Raw genomic sequence first — 20,283 nt, forward strand, 5'->3', positions numbered from 1 at the left:
GACCACGTTCGAAGTCGTTTCGTTGTCTGTAAGATCTTCGATATCCTCATAATGGCATCTTTAGGGAACAGCAACAAAAGATAAATTTTCCACCTCTGTTACTGGTTTTATACTCTGCGAATTGCGCACTATGATCACAATTCCTGTTCATTTGCCTTGAAACTTTAATCATTTGCATGTTCGATCAAGATGTTTTTGCATACCAAATTTCGTCATGACTGCAAAAGTCCTTCTTGGTGCTTCGATTTTTTTACAGTGTATATTGTATTGTATGGGCTCGCGGATTTGGAGTATACGACTGTAATACTTGATGAAGAATAAAAACACAATTTGTTCACCAATATTACCCAAGAGAGTTCCAAAAGGCACGTTTACAGTCATCTAAAAACTACAATGAATATGCTGGAGCAATCAGCAACACAGCCTTCAGGCTACAATGGTGAAGAGAGCTTCATAGCTAAGCACTAAAGTACAGTTCCCGACTCAGTTCGGTTTCTCTCAAGCTTATTTCTGAACTTAATATACTCTTCTTTGTGTACAAGCAGGGTTAACCTATCTTTAAAAACATTCTCGAAGAAAGCCGCTAAGAATGCATTCTAGAATGTCCTCGCTCCGTCTATGGCATATTGCCAATTTTCAAGCCAAATCTGGCAACCATGCCTTTCCCTGCGAATCTTTGGCAACCCTAACCACACTATGCAGGGAAGCTACCTTACCACATCTAGGCATTCCGTAACAATATATATATATATATATATATGTATGTATGTGTGAGTGTTTGTGTGATGAAAATCTGTTTCGATGCAGATAATTTGATATTAGATGAGTGCTTGACTAGGGAAGAAAACAATTATTTTGCAGTCGTGAGAGGACTGAAGTTAGAAGATCACTGAAATATCAATTTAATAGTAGATGATGGGAACTTTTGAAGAATTACAAAATCACTTGTCAATCCAAATATATTACTTGTTGATTATTCTATTCAGATGCATTTTACAACATGACGCAACATAATGGGGACATTCTGCACCCAGCAGTTCTAATTATGACATATTACATTTTTAAAAATGAACAGAAGCAGCCAAGCAAAAGACACTCTTTTAGCAACCAGCATAGGCAGCCAAAAGCATGTAACTCATGCACAGTGACTGGGTAAAAATCTAAAGAAATGCAGACGTGTTGAAAGGGGTTATGTTTTAATTAATGATTAACAATAATAATAAAAGAAATCTGAAAGCTTTCAGATTTTATATTATGCCCAAAATAGCATTTTCCTAGCATTTTGTGTGTTATCTTTATTTATTAAATACCATGTGCTTTGCTATTAAACCGCATAAAATTCAACTCAACAGCAATATTATGAAATATTTTAAAACAACATATCTTTAGAACTTGCAACAAACAATTTCGCGAGTCAAGATAAAAACGTTTTCTTTTTTCCATACAGTGTTGACTTTGCTCGCTTTGAAATCATTTAGTTTGTTAGTAAAAAATTTGTTAAAAGTTCTGCAAAATATGAAATAGATAATAAAAGAAATTTGAAATTCAAAACGTGTGTGGGTGGAGAATTACGTTATTCAAAATTTGATGGCCATCGTTTTTTCACAAAGCTAAAAATATCCATGCATTCATGCAAATTCTTCTTTATTTTATTTCTTTAAATATAGTACAGGGCAATAATATTGGTGGCAACAATTTAAAAAGTGATTTGCCATTTATAATGAAATGCCACAAAAGTGCCATTTTGAGAGCCCTTCTGGGCTAAAAATTTAAAGGTCTATTGTCAGTTTTTTCCAATCAAGTTAACAATCATATTTCATATTACTTTTTTTCTCTTTTTCCTGATACCAGTTGTTGCGTTATTTTCTTCCTTCACGTTCGTAGATTTGGAGTGAATAACGACGGCACTGATGAAGCATCGAAACACACTTTATTTAGCCAATATTAATCAGGACAGTTCCAAAACACTTTTACGGTCGTCGAAGAACTACTATTAACACGCTGACACAATCAGCGACACAGCCTTCATACTATCAGGCTATAACGGTCGAGACAGCTACACTGCAAAGCACCAGAGTACAGCTCCGGACTATGCTTGGTCGTTCTCGGAACTCCACGTACTCTCGAGACTCTCCACGCTACAACTCGCGATGCACTCGATGATACAGAAGAGTATAGCTCTCGACTCAGCACAGTCTAAGACAAAACTCGACGATGCACTAATTCGTGATACACTAAAAGACTCTCTCGATCTACTCGGCGCTAGACTTCGAGACACTCGCTCAATGACTGACTATCAGCTCGCTAGACGAGGTACACACTAACTGACAGCGGACCAACACAGTTTATATAGCTTTCGGCTTGTGTTCGAGAACATTCTGGGCTAAACCGGTAAGAATTTGTTCCAGGTTCTCCAACCTTCCATGGCATATCGCCAATTCTGTCACCAAATGTTTGCAAATGAGCGATTTCTCTCCAAATGTGGCAACCCTGCCTTCCCTATCCATTTTATGGCAAACCTAAACCTGTTTTGTGGGGAAGCTATCCTACCACACCAGTACTTTTCGTAACACTGCCCCTCCCAAGGACTGCACTTCCCGGGCAGTACAACCCTTGGTCAGAAGCCTAATTCGATACAAACAAAACGTAATGAAACAAACATAAGGTATAACTAAAGAAACAAATATTTACACTATGTACAAATTAAACACATAACAATTTCAAATTACACAAATTAAAATTCTAAATGAATTTCAGTCTCAGTCTTTTCATTAAGTTATACCCGTGTCAAATATTTTTCCTCTGCAGTTCTCAGATGCATTTCTGTATTGCATATCACAATCTGAAGATATAGTTCTTTTAGACTTTTCATCCACAGGAAGATGTGAAACAGTTTGTTCACCACTCTGTAGTTCATTCGCAGCATGCATACAATTCACCTCGGTATTTTTAGCAGCTGCTACATACTCGTTTTCCCTTGTTTCCTGGGAACCAGCTTTAAATTCTGCATCAGAGTCATGAACGGAACCCGATTCTTTACAAACAGAAGCATCCTGGTTTAGAATCAAGTCCTTGTCTGCACTATGAGGCACACACCTAGTTTGTGAAGTGAATGAATTTTACTGCAATACTGGAGTGCACTGCTTAAGCTGCACATCAGCTTCTCCCATCTCTGCTTCACATGCACTTTCAGATGGTTCAACGCATACTGCCTGAGACTTTGTAACTTCACTATCAGTTTTGACAAACTTCACAGTCGTATTTTCACTTCCACTTCAGGCACTTGAGAATCAAAAGCTTCCTTCGCGTCTTTTATTTCTTAATGCTTTCGTTCGTTTTCTTTAATCCCGTTAGATGTTTTATCCTTGATTTCTTGATCTTTCTCAGACAGTTCATTAGCTACTTCCTTCATTTCTTCATCCTTTGATTCTTCAGATGCCATTTCTCTCATTTCCACATCGTCTTTTATGACTCCAGTTTCTTCTGGAAGCTCGACTTTCACCCGTTGGAGTTAACATAACATAACATTAGTGGCGCTTCCTTCTGATGAAAAGAAGGAAAAGAGTTTAGGCAATGTTGCCCATTGTTCTTCCGCTATATGATCATTTAAGTCAAATGTTTTAAATGGTAATTCCTGTGAAAGGTAAATAATAAATAAGATCTCAAACTGACACCAAATATATAGTATCAGCAAAAGATCCCATCTCTAAATTCAGGATGTCAGTTAAATCGTTAAAACTTGCCAACTGGATGAAGAGCTGATTCAATCCCTCCCAAACTACCCGTTGGAGTTGCTCTCAGACCTTTTCTTGGCCAACATTTATTTCTTCTCGTCGGGCTTTCTTCTCTTCCAGTCTGGCTTTCATCTCTTTCAGTCCAGCTTTGATTTCAGCCTTTATCTCCTCCTGCCCGGCTTTCATCTCAGCAAGCAGTCCATCAAAGTCTTCGTTTCCTCTGCCACGACTTTTCTCTGCGCGCGGGTCACTGGCATTCACTCGCAAATCCCACTTCTGACACCAGTTGTTGCGTTATTTTCTTCCTTCACGTTTGTAGATTTGGAGTGAATAACAACGGCACTTGATGAAGTATCGAAACACACTTTATATAGCCAATATTAATCAGGACAGCTCAAAAACACTTTTAGAGTCTTAGACTATGCTGAGTCGAGAGCGTGTTTATAGTAGACTGTGTTGAGTCTACAGCGTGTTTATAGTAGTCGAAGGACTACTATAAACACGCTGACACAATCAGCGATACAACCTTCACACTATCAGGCTATAATGGTCGTCGACACAGCTTCACTGCAAAGCACCAGAGTACAGCTCCCAACTCTGCTTGGTCGTTCTCGGAACTCCACGTACTCTCGAGACCCTCCACACTACAACTCGCGATGCACTCGACAATACACAAGAGTACAGCTCTCGACTCAGCACAGTCTAAGACAAAACGATGCACTCGACGACCAACTCGGCGCTAGACTTCGAGACACTCGCTCAGTGACTGACTATCAGGTCGCTAGACGAGGCACACTAACTGACTGCGGACCAGCAGGGTTTATATAGCTTTCGGCTTGAGAACATTCTAGGCTAAACTGGTAAGAATTTGTTCCAGAAGATTCTCCATCCGTCCATGGCATATTGCCAATTCTGTCGCCAAATGAGCGATTTCTCGCCAAATGTGGCAACCCCGCCTTGCATAGCCATTTTATGGCAACCCTAAACTTGCTTTGCGGGGAAGCTATCCTACCGCGCCTGTACATTTCGCAACGCATGCATGAGTGTGTGTCTGTGCATATGATAAGAAATATGAAAGAAAATTACTAACTAAATTTAGCTACAGCCTTTTTAATTCCCGATTTTAATTTGGATACAATCCCCTCCAAGGAATCTGTACTGCACCATTTTATCACCTTTAACGCGAAAGCTCTTATCTAATTACCATTTAAAACTGAAAATTGGAGCCAAGCTTATAAATACTCCAGTTGCTTTACATTCAGCTTTCTTCCTGTATGTGCACCTGCACATCTCTCACTTACCTGTATCTTCTATTATTTAAGATGTGATCAGTATATATAAAATTGCTGAGTGCTTAAAGCACCACTCCCGCATGTCTGCCACTTTTATCACCCCTATGGCCATGACTACAGAATTATTTGGTTTTATCATCTGCAAATATATATATTGAGAGTGAGAGATATACACACATACATACACATGCAAACACCTCCAAAAATCGAAACCTTTTAGTTTGATTCAGGAATCAAATTTGCCATTCACAAATTTACATATAAGCCAACCTAGGAATAATATTTTAAAAAATAAAGCCAGCAGCCACTACTTATAACACCCATGTAATTAAAATTTTAGATAAGTATAGCATTTTATAGTTTATGCAGAGTTAAAAAAAACTAGAATTTTCACTTCATTTTCCATAGTACAAGAAAAAATATCCAATGCACAAAATTTTAAAAACTTTATTATACATATTTAAAACATTGAGATTTTAAAAAATTTGCTCCATTATGAAGCATACATCTAGATTCAGTCAGCTGATTTATAATATATTTTAAACTGATTTGAAAATCAAATTAAATTAGTGTATACTAAGAGTTCAGAATGATTTACATATATGTATCACTTAATTAAGAGTTTGATTAACTGATGAAGTAAAAAATTTAATATTTTCATATCATATGTCATCTTTTAATTAAATACACATCCATATTATTCTGAAAAAATATTAAAAGCATAGTACATGTAGCATAATTTTTAAAATTTTGAATTCCTTTATTATCTAATTCTACATAACATGATATTAATCTAATTCTACATAATTTGCTACATGCATAATAACTACATGATCTTAATCTAATTCTACATAATTTGCTAGCTTTAAAGCTTGAATCTCAATGATGGCATCATTAATTTCTCATATTTCCCAGTTCAAATAAATACCTATTTAGTCCACAAAGTCAGATTTTATACATTATAATACATATTAATAGACTTTATTAGACATGGCTATATTTACTCTCTGATATATATATATATATACAGACTTACCTGTATCTACAGAAATTAATAAAATACACTTTGTTAAAAAAAGAGCACCTTCAAAATATTGAGCCAAAAATACGAAAGATGCCATGCATATGTGGTTTGTGTAAAATGATTAAACTCACAGCACCAATCAGCACTGTGGAGCGATACAATGAGCATCTGAAGTGTGCAGCTGGTAGAATGTAGAAGGGCACTTGCGCTGGGTAACCAGCATTTACAATTGCGCTGATGGCTTAGATACACAACATTATAATGAAAGATGCCTTTAAGACGTCTCGATGGTGTTATGAACAGTGGTCAGATATTGCTAAATGAGGGCAGTTGGTCGAGCAGGTAGATCAGCCAGCTTATTGGTTGAAACAACATGGTCGTTGTCCATTGCTACAATCAGTGGCTCAGCGAAAGCCTATAGTCAGCTGCCATAGAGGCTCGAGATGTCTACAGGCCACCATTTTCGTGCAATTAGAAGAGATGCCATTGTCTGCACCAACAGTTACACTATCATCGATTCAACGCCATTTGCTAACATGCAGGGATCCCAGGATATGATTCACAGAAGACTATGTGACTAAACATCTAATTAAGACATTTGCTATTCACACTCCACAATAAGCAGTGTCGTTTTACATGGTGTTGCTCTCACTCAAGTTGATGCAGTATGTGATTGGATAAATGCAATCTTCAGCAATCAATCATGTTTTTCTCTCAATGGTGATGACGGCCGCAAAAGTGTCTGTAGACAGAGCGATGTGCAGTCCAGTCCAACGTACCATTTATTACTGAGTGGCACACATCCAGAACACAAGGTGTGCAGTCTGGGGAACGAGCAGCTGAGACAGCCATTCATTTAGTCGTGCTGCAAGGTACTTTGACTGTTTATAGGTATGCTGACAATATTTCGCAGCTGATTATACTGCTTAGCAAGTCGTCTAGGTTGCTGAATGTGGCTAAGTTTGTCCTGCTGTTTTCCAGCAGGACAACACCTAGCCACATTCAGCACCACTTTTCAAACAATATCTTTGACGTGTTAATGCCATCGACTGGCCTGTCAGGTCTCCAGATCCGTCACCTATCGAAAATGTTAGGACATGTTGGACAAGCAAATTCAGCCATGTACAAACTGTCCCAACTCGCTGATCAGTTGCCTCATTTGTGGCACAATCTACAGCATAGGGACATCGGTAACTGAATTGATTCCATATTCAACTGAGTATCTGCTTGTATAGCTGCCAGGTGTGGCTTTACCACCTACTGATTTTCACATTCTTTGTTTTGCTACTCATAAATAAAATGCTTTTTTCACCCAGTTTTAGATCTTTGTTTATCTACTCGAACGCTATACTACTGTCAAGTTTCATAGTTGTGGCTCAATTCTTTCTGGGCGCACACATTTTTTTGCAATAGAGTGCATAACCATTTCTTGAAGAAAGAGAAATTTTAATCTGCCAGACAAAGAGAAAACATCTTAATGTTTTTTAAAAATTCACTGATACACAGAACTGAGTTCAACTGCCTGACAAGCAAAGGTAGCTTCTGCATTCTAAATTTCATAGTTATGTCAGAAACCATACATTTAAATATATTAATTTTGCAGGAAATGTAATTTTAAATTTTTATATATTGCCACTGCCCTGAATGATGTGGAGACTGTGGATGCTGACAGCAAGCATGAAATCAAGGGCATAGGTTTAATTGTACATATATTGCCTTTTCCCCATCTTGCAGGTGTTAATATTGGTCACCCTTTGTGGCAACATTATCATTGATGAAGCAGTAAAGTGAAAATGGATTTAGCCATAATTCGCAACAAATGTTTAACCAGAAAGTGTCTGCCTACTGGGAGGGGGGAGAGAGAAAGATTTAGCGCAGTATGTATCATCCAGGAAACAATTTTCAAAATTTTTATTGAAAATAAACATAAAACGTACTCATTTGCAGTGACAACAGTAGACCAACATCTCACTAAAACACAATTGTAGTTTTCAGATACATTAATAACTATTGATGAAAAAATTTCAATTAGTTAAATTTTTTATAGCATTTAAAGAACAAATGAAATGTATGCTTTTCAAACAAAAAATAAACCAATAAAATCATAGTAAAAATTTATTCTATAAGAATTTGAAATCCACTATATTATGTAGATCAGCAAAGGATGGAAAAATGATGTATAATTAAAAATTCACTTCTGTTGAAATTTGTCTTTAATAATGCATAGAGACTTTAATTTTGGCTTTAAATGAAGATATATTACTTTTCGTGTTCCTGCCACCCAGATGGTATAGAGGTTGGGGAAGCCGACTATGACACCAAAGGACACGGGTTCGAATCCCGGAGGAGATATCGCTGTAACTGTCCATCCCTTCATAGGAGGCAAAAGTGGTCCACCTATTAAGTGCCTCCATAATAAAGTGACCACTACTTCTGACCTTAGTAGTGGCTAAGCCAAAGTCGGCTGAGGGCCCGCCACTAGTTAAAAAAAAATTGTGTTCCTATTAAAATAGATTTTTTATCATACATTATCACTTCATATTAAAAAAAGATTAATAAAATTATGATTTAAAATTTTGTTGTTTCATTTAATATAACTAACATTAGAGGCCAAACAGTCATAATCACTCATTAGTGGTGGCTGTTAAATTAATATTTGATGCAAAACAGGTCAACCATCTGAGTGTTATTAAACTACAACTGAAGTAACTTGTCATGTTACCAATTTGATAAAAAACAGTTTCAGATATTGCTATGCAGAATTTTACCCATCTAGATAATATAATAGTAGTTGCATCTTGCAGCTTTTACCTCCTTTTTTTAAAAACAAAATCTCCCATTTTCATCGAAATAAGATGTTTGTACTAATTTAATAGCAGATGCTTAACAGCATTTTCAATGTTTTACTAATGTATAAGTATTTGGACACCTGTGATATAAAAGAAAAACAAAATTTGCTCAAATTCAAAAGTTGGTAGAGCCACCTTGAGAGCCAATTAAGTTTCGATCCTCCGGGGTATGCTTTTTACAAGTCCTTGTATGATGGCTATTGGAATTTTCTTCCACTTGGCTTGGAGAAGACATGTCAGTTCCTTCACCGATACTGGATGGTTGTTGCAACCCTTAAATCAGCAATCCAACTCATCCTACAGGTTCTCGATAGCATTTAGGTCTTGGCTTTCAGGTCAGTTCATTTGGTCAACCCACTGTCATCATACCTATCCATGGTAGGAAGCTGGCGATGTCATCCTGAAAGTAACATGAGTCCAACCGTGAAACTGCTAAAATGTAGGAAGTACACTGTCATCCAAAATAGTGCAGTAGGCATAGGTGTTCACTTTACCATGAGTTTGGACCAAGGATTCTGGCCTTTACCAGGTAAACATCAGATCATAATTCACATTTTACCAGGTAAACATCAGATCATAACTCTACCGCTGCCAAACTTTACTGTACGCACAATGCATTCTGGCTAGAGGCATTGTCCAGGCAGACACTAGACCCAGACCCTGCATCCAAACAATAGAAGGTGAATCTTGATTCACTGCTCCAGAGAACTCGTTTCCACTGATCAATGGTCCACGACACGTTTTGCACCATATTAACAGAGCAGTGGAGTTGTACTTTTTGATCAAAGGCTTCTAAGTAGCAGCACGGCAATGAAAAGAAGCAGATGTGCTTTTTTATGGATGGTATTGATCAAAACAACACTCTTGGTTGCCTGTTGAAACTCCTGAACTATGTGGGTCATCGGATAGGTGCGGTTCTTCTGAATTTCTCTGGACAGCACTCATCATTGCCTATCTCCGTTTCATGGGTCTGCCAACTCAAAGCAGATTCTAAAAATTGCCACTCACCTTCCACTTCTGAATCACATAGGCCACTGTCAAATTTGGGTAATTCAGCTCACTAGATATGCCCTTTAAGGATCCACCATTTTTGTGATAGCTGATGATTACACCTTTCTTGAAATCAGATAACTCTGCAGTTTGTGGCATATTGCATGCCACTAATGCCAATGTTGTTTACATGATATTTAATGGTGGAGGACATGAAGTGTATCAGGACCGCAGATATCAGCATTTGCATGGGTGTCCAAATACTTATTGGCAGATAGTGAATAAAATAAGTCAATTTTAATTTTAGAAAGCCTTGCTGCACCAGGGAATGAGCTCTGTGTACTTTATCATTAAAAATTACTTATCTAAATCTTATATTTCTTGCCTATAATTTGTAGAGTCTCCCTTTTATGAAGGAAGCTTTCTATACTAAAGAATATTGTATTAATAATTATGTGGTCGAAACATTAAATAAATGTTTTCCATGTTTATATTTTAAGAATGCATTTCATTCAGAAACTTCACTTATCTGATGGTTAAGAAGGAATACCACCAGGCAGGATAACTGGGCTTCAGAAGCTATGAAATAACCTCATTTGAAATATTTTACCTAATATACTACAAATCAAAAACAATTTCAGTTCAATAGAACTTATGCTTTTTATTAAAATTTCAAAAACCATACCATTTGGATACCGCATGAGTGTTTTTATTTTCAGCACTGAATATCATGAATATATATATATAGGCCCGGTGGTGCAGTGGCTAGTGCGTCGCACAGCAGCACCACAGGTCCGGGGTTCGATCCTCGGGCTGGGCAGGGTCGACTCTGCCTTTTATCCCTTGATTTCCATCTTTTGGATCGATAAAATGAGTACCAAGTTCATTTGGGGACTAAACACTGGGGGTCCTGCAACCAAGCTGACCACTTGTTCAGGCCATATGCTTATGCACCCCGGGGCCCACGGTCAAGAAAGCAGATTTCGGAGCACTGCAGGCGTTGGCCCACTAGGGCTGTTACGCTACTGACTTTAGTTTATCTATATAGCATAGTCAGAACCTAATTTAGACTTGATAAGGCCCTAAGCTATTTGAAATATGGGGCCCTTTATAAGTCTGTTATACTATATTTTAATTATCTGGGGCCCCCCAAGAAAGTGGGGGCCCTAAACTATAGCTTGTATAGCTTATACATAAGTCTTGCACTGAGTATAGTACAGTAAAAGATTGACTATCCAGAATGTTTGGGAAATTCGGAATTCTGGATAAGTGAAATTGACTGATAACCGACTGATATGATTGATTGATAACCATAAAACACAATTAAATACGGGAATCCTTAAATTTTAATTTAAAGTTATTGCATAGAACAGTAAAAGCTTGACTATTCAGAATCCTCAGGAAATTCTGAATTCCATACACGAAATTTATGGATACCTGAGCGTATATAAAACGCAATTCATGGTAGGAAAGTCATGTAAATGGAGAAAGAAATTTCCAGTCTAAAATAATAAAAACAGCCATCTTCTTTGTTATCAGTCAGTATAAAAAGCCTACATTTAAAATTTATAAAATTTTTAAAAAAATGTATTCCAAACATAAAATCTGGCATATTGCTGAAGGCTGATAAGCCTTCAACATAAGAAATTAAAGCATCTTATTCGATTATATAAAAGACTATCAATCATAAATGTTAGCAAAGGTGCCACAAAACATGCTCAAAGAAGCTTAAAGATTAAACATCATTCTTTATTTAATTAGAATCATAAGATTCAAGTCATGGACATAGCATTTAAAAGTCTTAAATTGCATATCATAGTTCATGTTGCAACACCATTGTTTATTCGTTTTCAAATAAGGTGGCTTATTATTCCCATTTAAATACACTTTTTTTGGTGCAAAGGTTCTATAACTTTGAAAATACTCCATGTTGTTGAAAGAAGGCAGATCCCAAATTGTAACCATTTTTCAAACTGTGGGGAAAAGCAGATAAATAACAGTTGACTTATATTTTCTTTACAAAAACTAAACTGGCTTATCAAGAATTAATCCAATTTATATAAAATTAAGGTGAAGATCTTATGACTATGTGACATTGTGCTTTTACGTTATTGGTTGGAAATCACATTATCTGGTGACAGTTGTTGAAAATGGTCAATGGGAAAGTATGTTAATATCAAATTTGTTAAATAATTATAATACTTTGGAATGCATTTAGCAGAACTGAGAAGGTTTGTTACTCTAATGCTCCTTCCACATAGTTAAAATACTGGCAAATATAGTGATCACAACAGACAAAATAAAGCCTATTGTGAACATAGGAATTTCTCATATGCTCCAATGCCATAGTAAGAAAAAGCTTCTACATGGAGTTCACATTAGAAGTTTCTTGATAGTAACTTCCTATTTTTCTTTGTGCAAGGTGTATCCTGTTCCAAAGATGAATTCTTGGATCAATAAGTTGATTACAATGGTAGGGAGGAAAGTGTGCCTTCTGAAAGACAGCCATGCAATTAATTCTATTCACAAGTTATCAGCATGATTTCAAAACCCGTGCTTTTTGATGGCTTAACACATCTCCAATTTGCTTAATTTTGTAAAGGAATGTTTAAAAAAAACTGGAACTATAAAAATTTTTTAGTTACTTGAGCTTTCCAGTTAGCTGAATACCATATGGTTGGGCTTTTACTGTAAATGAAATAGTTGTTACTTTAAAATTACTGCAGAGTATATGAAACCTTAATTTTCTACACTAAGAAGTAAAAACTAAGCGTTATCTTTCAAAAATAAAAAAAAGGTCATTATAATGTGTTTATTAAAGATGTAAGAAAATTACTGAGAATAGTCTACATTATATTTTCATCACTGACTTGCAACTTTTGGATAATGGTGAAACTTCATTTCTTTATCTACCTTAAAAAATGTTATTCTTAGAGTTGCAGTTACAATAAATTTATCAATAAAGAGTCTGAGGTTAAAAGCTGCAATTTAAAAATAGTGTAAAAGTTTGAAACTGCAAATGAGAAAATGGTTAAATGGTCACAGAACATAAAAAATAGCCAAAGGTCCTCTTTTTAAGAATTCTCATATTTAAGCTCATTCCACAGAGGAAAAATTAAGTGATATTAGGAATTAATGAAGAGAATTGAATAATATCAGATGTTTAAATGATTATGATTTTTTCTTTTTATTTCAGTAGAATGTTCTTTTGCAAACATTGAGCTAGCAAGCAAAATTGATAGCATGGATGTAAAAAACAAGATCCAAGAACTAGAGAAAGCATATGAAACTTGTTTAAACTCCATCAAGAATAATAATGAAACGGAAACTACAATGACGAAATAATTATGTTATCCTAAAATATGCTTCAAAATAAAATTTAACTTTTCCTGTGTATAGTTTTCCTATTAATATTAATGTGGGGATGGGGAAAATGCAATACTATTCATGCTATAGGAAAGTTAAAATCAAAATACATATCTTCACTTTTCCTAAAAAGTGGTTCTTCCCCTCTCCCATCCCAACAACTTTCAGATAATTTACAAATATCTGATAAATGATCGGATAATATAACCTCTTAAAAATAATTGATATTTTAAAATGAAGCAATTTAAATACAACATTCTTGTAAATAATTAACATAAAAATAGAAGAAAAGTGCTATAAGTTAACATGGCAGGAAACCCACATTTTTTTAAATAAAAAATGCTATTTAATTCCTATAAGTATCATGACATCGTTTTAAGTGAAAATGTTTATATACAGAATGCTCTATTTTCTCATATTTATATAAAGAATTCTAATTTTTCATATTCAGTCTTCACTATAGGTAAGTGATTTGAAAGTTCTTGAGGATTTGAAAGCAGAGCTGGAAGAACCTAAAAAATATGAAAATTAAGTACAGAAAAAGTTGCCAGATAAAATTTATTTCAGTGTACAGACTTTAAAAACACAAGGCTAGTAATACATTAAAAATAAGTTTACACATATATTAGACTTGCTGAATTATATTCACACAATATTTGCTAAAATAAATTTTTTGAACCTTTAATTATTACAGTTATTTCTAGCCTCTTACATAAATATATAAAAATATTTTTTTTAAATAAGATAGTTATTTTTTCTATTTTTCAGCAAGTAATCAATGAATGTTTTTTTTCAAAAGGTTTTCATTCTATTAATTGATATTTTAAGATTTGCTAATGTAATGTAACTTAATCAAAAATTAAAAAAATAATAATAAACTATACTTGATAAAAAATGGTTATTAGATTAAACTGAATCACTTTTCAAAAATATAATTTTTGTTTTTATATGAAATTTTTAAGCAACACTTTTTGCATTCTATTAAAACTTTAAAAACTTGTAGTTGACTAAAACTATTAAAACTTTAAACTATTAAAACTATTAAAACTTTAAAACTATTTAAAAAATAACAGAGAGAATAAAAAATCATAAATACACTCATGCTAAAAAATAAGCAACAATCGCAAAACACAGAATAAAACAAAAACTATTTAATGGATATACGTGAAATTGATCCAAGAGGTTGGTGTAGCATTACTAGACCACATAGCAAAAAATAAAGCATACAAAAACATATGTATTATGACCATCTCATCACAAAAAAGCAAACAGGTCGGAAGAATGTGCAAGGGAAATATCATGCTAATAACAGGCATGGAGGCCTATAGCTGAGTTGGGTTACAGCCAAAAACATCGCAAATGAAAATGCTGTGGAGAAAACAACGCAAGGCAAAAACATCGTGGTACAAAACATTGTAGGAGAAAAGAAAGCAAAAAGAAAACATTGCAGTTCTAAAACAACGTGGTACAAAATATTATCGTCAAAAATAAAGCGGTTAAAACATTTTGCAGTTTAAAAACATCATTGCTGAAAATATTGTGGTAAAAAACAAGGCACCTACAAATAATTGCATGACAATAACATCACACACATGCATTTTTCAGATTTTAAAAGTTGTAAATGCATATTCGCATAAAGATTTGGAAGCGCAAGAAATGTCAACGACACTTTAAGAATAAACAGAAACAAAACAAGATTTAATTTCCACCAAAGCAATATCAGATTAATGAACGTGAAAGAATGTAATTTAATAATTAACTAAGCCATTTTTATAGAGGTGACCTCATGCAGTTATTTATCTTCCTTTTTCTAAACATTTTTAGGCTGTATTTTTCATGAAAAATTATGAATAAAACTTTATAGAAAATATAAATTTATTAATGAATTTTAATAAACAACTACATAAATTTAAAATTCTATTAAGTGCTATAAGTTGCATTAATTTTCTACTCATTTTCAATTGCTTAAGTTTCCTTCTTACTTTTTCAGCAAAAAAATTATTAGTTCATTCAAAAATATGAAAGTAAAAATATTCCTCTTTCCTTCTTGTGCTCCCAAATCATTATGCAAAAATGTATTTACAGCTTTTAAAACCTGAAAAATGCATGTATGCAATGTTATTGTGATGTGATGATTTGTAGGTGCTTTATTTTTTACCATGATATTTTCGATGATGTTTTTAAACTGTGAAGTTTTTTAACCGCTTTATTTTCACTGACGATATTTTGTACCATGATGTTTTATAACAACGATGTTTTCTCTTTGCTTTCTTTTCTCTCACGATATTTTGTACCACAACGTTTTCACCTTGCAATGTTTTCATCAGCGATGTTATCGGCGGACACTGCTGAATTGCATGTTTGACAATGTGGCAAGCTGGCAATAGTGTGGTTAATTGCTTGTTGTTACAATAAGCAATTAACCACACTATTGCCATTCCTGTAGTAATTTACATTGGAGCTTGTGGAAAGGGCCTGATGGCAGAATGCGACCTGCTGTTTATTGCCCCAATATGTCCTCATGGGATCCTCTGGTGATCTAGCAAGCCATGGTTGATTTGGAATTATTTCACTCTCTAGATAACACCGCACCACTTGAGCTGAATGCGGGTGGAAATTATCATCAATAAATATTGAGTTGGTACCCATTGCAGCAATAAGAGGATGCATAAGAGGATGCATAAGAGGATGCACAAGAGGATGCAACGTCGATGCAGCTGTTCATTGCTATCCCAGCCCATACAAGTAAGCTTATGCAGTGGTCTCTTTTGGTGAAGTTCGGCACTTGATAACTTATCTCTTGCTCTCGTCATAACATTGCCGGGAAGCTTAAACTTTTATCTTATCTAAATAACTTCGGGAATCATTCTCCATGTTAAATCGACTCATCCATAAACAATATGTGGCCCCAATGCTCTGGTATCCAACTGCGATGTTCATAAGCCCAATTTAACCATGTTCTGATATGCTATAAGGACAAAGGAACACAAAGCACAGTTCGTTGGGCATACAATCCATTTTCATGCAGTCAACATGACAAAATTTGGTGGGATACAGGCTGTCCAACAGCAGAAGAGAGATATAACGCCAACTGTCATGCTGTTAGTGATCTATGGCATCTTGGACATTGCAATAGGAAGCGATCATCTGCCGCTGTGGTAATCCTCCAGTGTCCAGACCATCTTTTACAGAGGTTTCAAAGCCCTTTGGTAATGATTTCACAGCCTGTTGATGAAACTATGATGCACATTCAGCTCTCTCGCAAAAGCGGTTTGTCTTGCATCAGCCCGCAACATCCCGACAACCCTCTAATATATTTCATCGTGTAAACGGTGTCTTCAGGTTATGCTTTCCGCTTTGACTATCTTGGATTACATGGAACTATTGCTGCTTGTGAACTGACACACGAGTCTGACATGCCAATTTTTAATTTTGTTGTGGTGTGACTACCCAGGTTATGCTAATTTTGGTTGCCTATTTACATTTGGCGATGCAACCTCTACCTTATATACAAATTGTATGTTTTTATTCCCCTTTTCACATTTGTTGCTTATGTCTTGAGCACAAGTGCATTAAAATATTCTGATTTTTCAAAAACTTTAAAGTAATATTAAATTTGTGCACACAGAAGTTGCAATTTGTAATTACATTGTTTACAATTACAATCTGCCAATTAAATGAATTTTACAGTTAGAATATTACTACAGTAAATTTCTGAATACAGATCTTTAATGTAACCATGCACACAATAATTTTGCTTTAACTCTCCAAGTGTTAAAGCCATATGTATACAACCTAACATATTTTGTGTGTCATCTTGAAATACATCCAAGGAATTAAGGCAATATATTAATAGTAATCTGGGTAAAAGGACCAAGCAGTCATTAAATCATTGGGATTAAAATCAAGAAAATAGCTCTTTCTCATGGCATTTTGGGAAAGATAGGCCTTCTTAGTGAAATCCTATGCCAGTCTGAGAGTTACATGCATTTTTTTTTTTTTTTTTCATTATAACAACTACATGCTAATCTAGTTTTACTTTACCTTTAGATTTTCAAGCTTGCTTTCTTTTGTCATATGTTCCCTCAGAACGTAAGAATTACCTTTCTAGGTAAATAAAACAGAATAATTAGATACAGTACTTGTAATTTATTACAAAATTTATAATATGAAGTATGTAGAATCAAATGCAATCTTAATGGTTTCAAATACGAGTCGCTTAAATGTTCAATTAATCACTTTCATTAAGTTAAGCTTAATTTTTTAAAGAAATCTAGATAAATATTAGGGATCCTTTGTTTAAGTTCTTTTAAAAATTAAGTGCAAATTTGATGCATTTTTTGGCCTCCATCAATTAAACAAGAAATGATTCGCAAAGAAAATGTGACAACTTACAGAGAAAATATAATAATTTAACACATAAGTCATATATGCAATATATGAGCCTCCAGTGGTGAGCTGTAGAGGACTCATACGTGCTCTTTGTGAATTTTATCTCTATTTTGCAAGCCCCTTGCTCTTTTATTTTATTTTATATTATTGTACATACCAGTAAATATTTAAATGCTTTTTATGGCTTTTCTGTATTTCTGAAATATTGTACATTAATTTATTTAGTTAGTTGTTATTCAACTGTGAGTTTTAACATTTGCTGAATTACGATTTAAAATTTACTTCACAAGTACTTTTGGCAAAGTGGTGCTTACTATGTATAAAATTTATACACTTTTGGCAAATGACAACATTTCTTGTGCTTTAAGGAAGAACGTGTTTAACATCCATGTTCTAGAGCTATTTGCTGTAATATATTATGCCCTGTATATTTAATTTTTATAATAAATTTTTTCCTGTTTACATGCAATGATAGTTTAGTAAGATATTAAAACCCATAGTCAGCCACAACTAGTGTCAATAAAGAAGTTTCTTTGAATGCTGATATCAAGGAAGATAGAAGAGCAGCTGAAAGTCATTATCAAAATGATTGCTGTCAGCCATGAAGAAGTAGCAGCTAAGGCCAAAGTGAATTCTGCTGAAATGAAGTCTATTGTAATGAATGCTGCTAAAATAAAGGAGAAAATGGTCATTTTTGAAGACAAAACCATGAATACTGTGAACAAAACAGTGGTTACCGTAAAATAGAAGCTTGAGAAAAAGTTAGGGACTATAAACAAAGAAGTTAAAAATGTAAAAGTCTCCTTAAATAAAGAAATTTGTGTAATGAATAGATTAGAAGAGAAATTTCTAGAATGAGTTTCATCTGTAAATAACGTCCTGGATCAGCATATTTTGAACACACCAGCTCATCCTGCTTTGAACACCATACCACATTAGTTATCATATCTCCGAATAAAATGATGGGAAGAAATAAATGATCCCAAATAATGGGAAGTCATACAAAACACAATTTGACATGATTATGCAGGCAAATCAGTGGCATCCCAACACCAAAGTTTTAAAATTTGGCTGCCTGTTTATCATAAGAGATTGCTGAGATCTTGCACACAATTTTACCTGAACCACTTATGGATATTGATGTCATTGTTAATGAATTAGAAATGCAGTTTGGAGAAAGATTTCTCAAAGACTATCACCAATCATTATTTAAGACCTGAGAGCAGAAAGCAGGAGAGGCCCTACAGGAACTGGCAACTGATAAAAAAAAGTAATTCCAGTGTATTTCCAGATTGTGGCTGAGAAATTAAAGGTACAAATGCAGCCATCAATTTCCAGGACTTAATAATTCCAGAAAATATTATATGAAATACATACCTATTTAATATATTTTAGAATAACTCCCACCTACATAATACACTTCTGTGCTCAGCAGTGTAAGTTTTGAAACAACTTTTAAAGTCCTCTTCTAGAATGATCTTTAATGTAGATGTCAAAAACCGCATTAAACAGTTCTTGACATCCACATTAAAGATCAAAGAAAGGTAATGCAATGTAAGGCTGGGCACTGTCATGCAAAAGTAGTCAACTCCCATTCTGTTGAAAACAATGCCTTACTCTGCAAACTCTTTGTTGAAGGCTGGCATGAACATAAGCATAATACAGTACAAAGTCTTTAATCCGGACGTCCATAATCCGGAATGATCTATAATCCGGACCATAAAGCTACAAACTTTATGCAGTGTTTATGCATGCACATAATACATTTATGCACACATGTTTAATGTATAACCAACGGTATAAGCTAAGCTAAAATTATCTAATTATTTCTTTCAGTTAATGTTGCAGATTGCATTGTTCCTTAATATTCTAATTGGATCCGGCTTATTATTTTTTGCAGACTGTTAGAGCAATTTTATAAAAAGTAAGCTTGAACTTTCAATTATGTCAAAAACAGTTTCCGATTCTGGAGTTGCCAAAGGATCTACAAAGCGAAAGCATGTTTCAATGTCCATCAAACAAAAAGTGCAATTGCTGCAAAAAATGGATAAAGGCATGAAGAAAGTGACAGAGAGGTTAGTGAAAACGAAAAAATTTCTATTAACAAGTTAGTCGGTATTCTTGGAACAGCAATTACAGGACTTGAGCAGTGAAACTTTGTAACTGAACAAGAACTTATGTCTGTTTATAGAATTAAAGAGAAAGTATTATCCCATAAAACGAAGCAACTTATACAACTTACATTGAAAGAAATGTTTAATAAAGTAAACAAATAAATATTAAGCTTTTTTTTTTTTTTTTGTAAATTTTGATACCCTTTAGATCATAATTGCTCTTTATTTCATAAATTATGGTTTCATATTTTTAATTTTACAATTTCTTCATGCCATTTTACCAGATTTAAATTGATGATCTATAATCCAGGAAAACCCCTAATCCAGTATCACCAAAGTCCCGACGAGTCCGAATTAAAGACTTTGTACTGTACTATTACGCAGATGTCAGAGGGAACAGATTTATGATGAATTAGTCCTTTGCTATCAAATAAGGGATTAATATTACCTTGATTTTGGACTTTCGAAATAAAATTTTTCCGGTCTTGGTGAGCTTGGACACTGTCAGTCAGAACTATCATT

General features: G+C 34.5%; 2 protein-coding genes across 3 annotated transcripts in view; one reads left to right on the forward strand and one right to left on the reverse strand.

Annotated features, from left to right (window-relative positions):
* The window catches only part of LOC146997805 (uncharacterized), a 65,365-nt gene extending 52,082 nt beyond the window's left edge, over positions 1-13,283 (forward strand). Inside the window, exon 4 of the mRNA XM_085815927.1 lies at positions 13,086-13,283. Coding sequence (XP_085672053.1) covers positions 13,086-13,234 — 149 coding nt within the window. The 3' untranslated portion in view covers positions 13,235-13,283. The remainder of the gene's footprint in view (positions 1-13,085) is intronic.
* LOC118179968 (TIP41-like protein) overlaps positions 7,273-20,283 on the reverse strand; it is a 94,745-nt gene continuing 81,734 nt past the window's right edge. The window contains exons 6-7 of one of the 2 annotated variants that reach the window (XM_085815925.1): positions 17,300-17,362; positions 7,273-13,767 (exon numbers count right to left, since the gene is read on the reverse strand). In XM_085815925.1, coding sequence (XP_085672051.1) covers positions 13,675-13,767; positions 17,300-17,362 — 156 coding nt within the window. In that variant the 3' untranslated portion in view covers positions 7,273-13,674. The remainder of the gene's footprint in view (positions 13,768-17,299; positions 17,363-20,283) is intronic. The other variant, XR_015040861.1, reaches the window with a different exon arrangement.

Source organism: Stegodyphus dumicola, chromosome 4 (assembly GCF_044657685.1).
Source record: "Stegodyphus dumicola isolate Sdum_Otavi_A_Nest chromosome 4, ASM4465768v1".
Classification (NCBI taxonomy): domain Eukaryota; kingdom Metazoa; phylum Arthropoda; class Arachnida; order Araneae; family Eresidae; genus Stegodyphus; species Stegodyphus dumicola.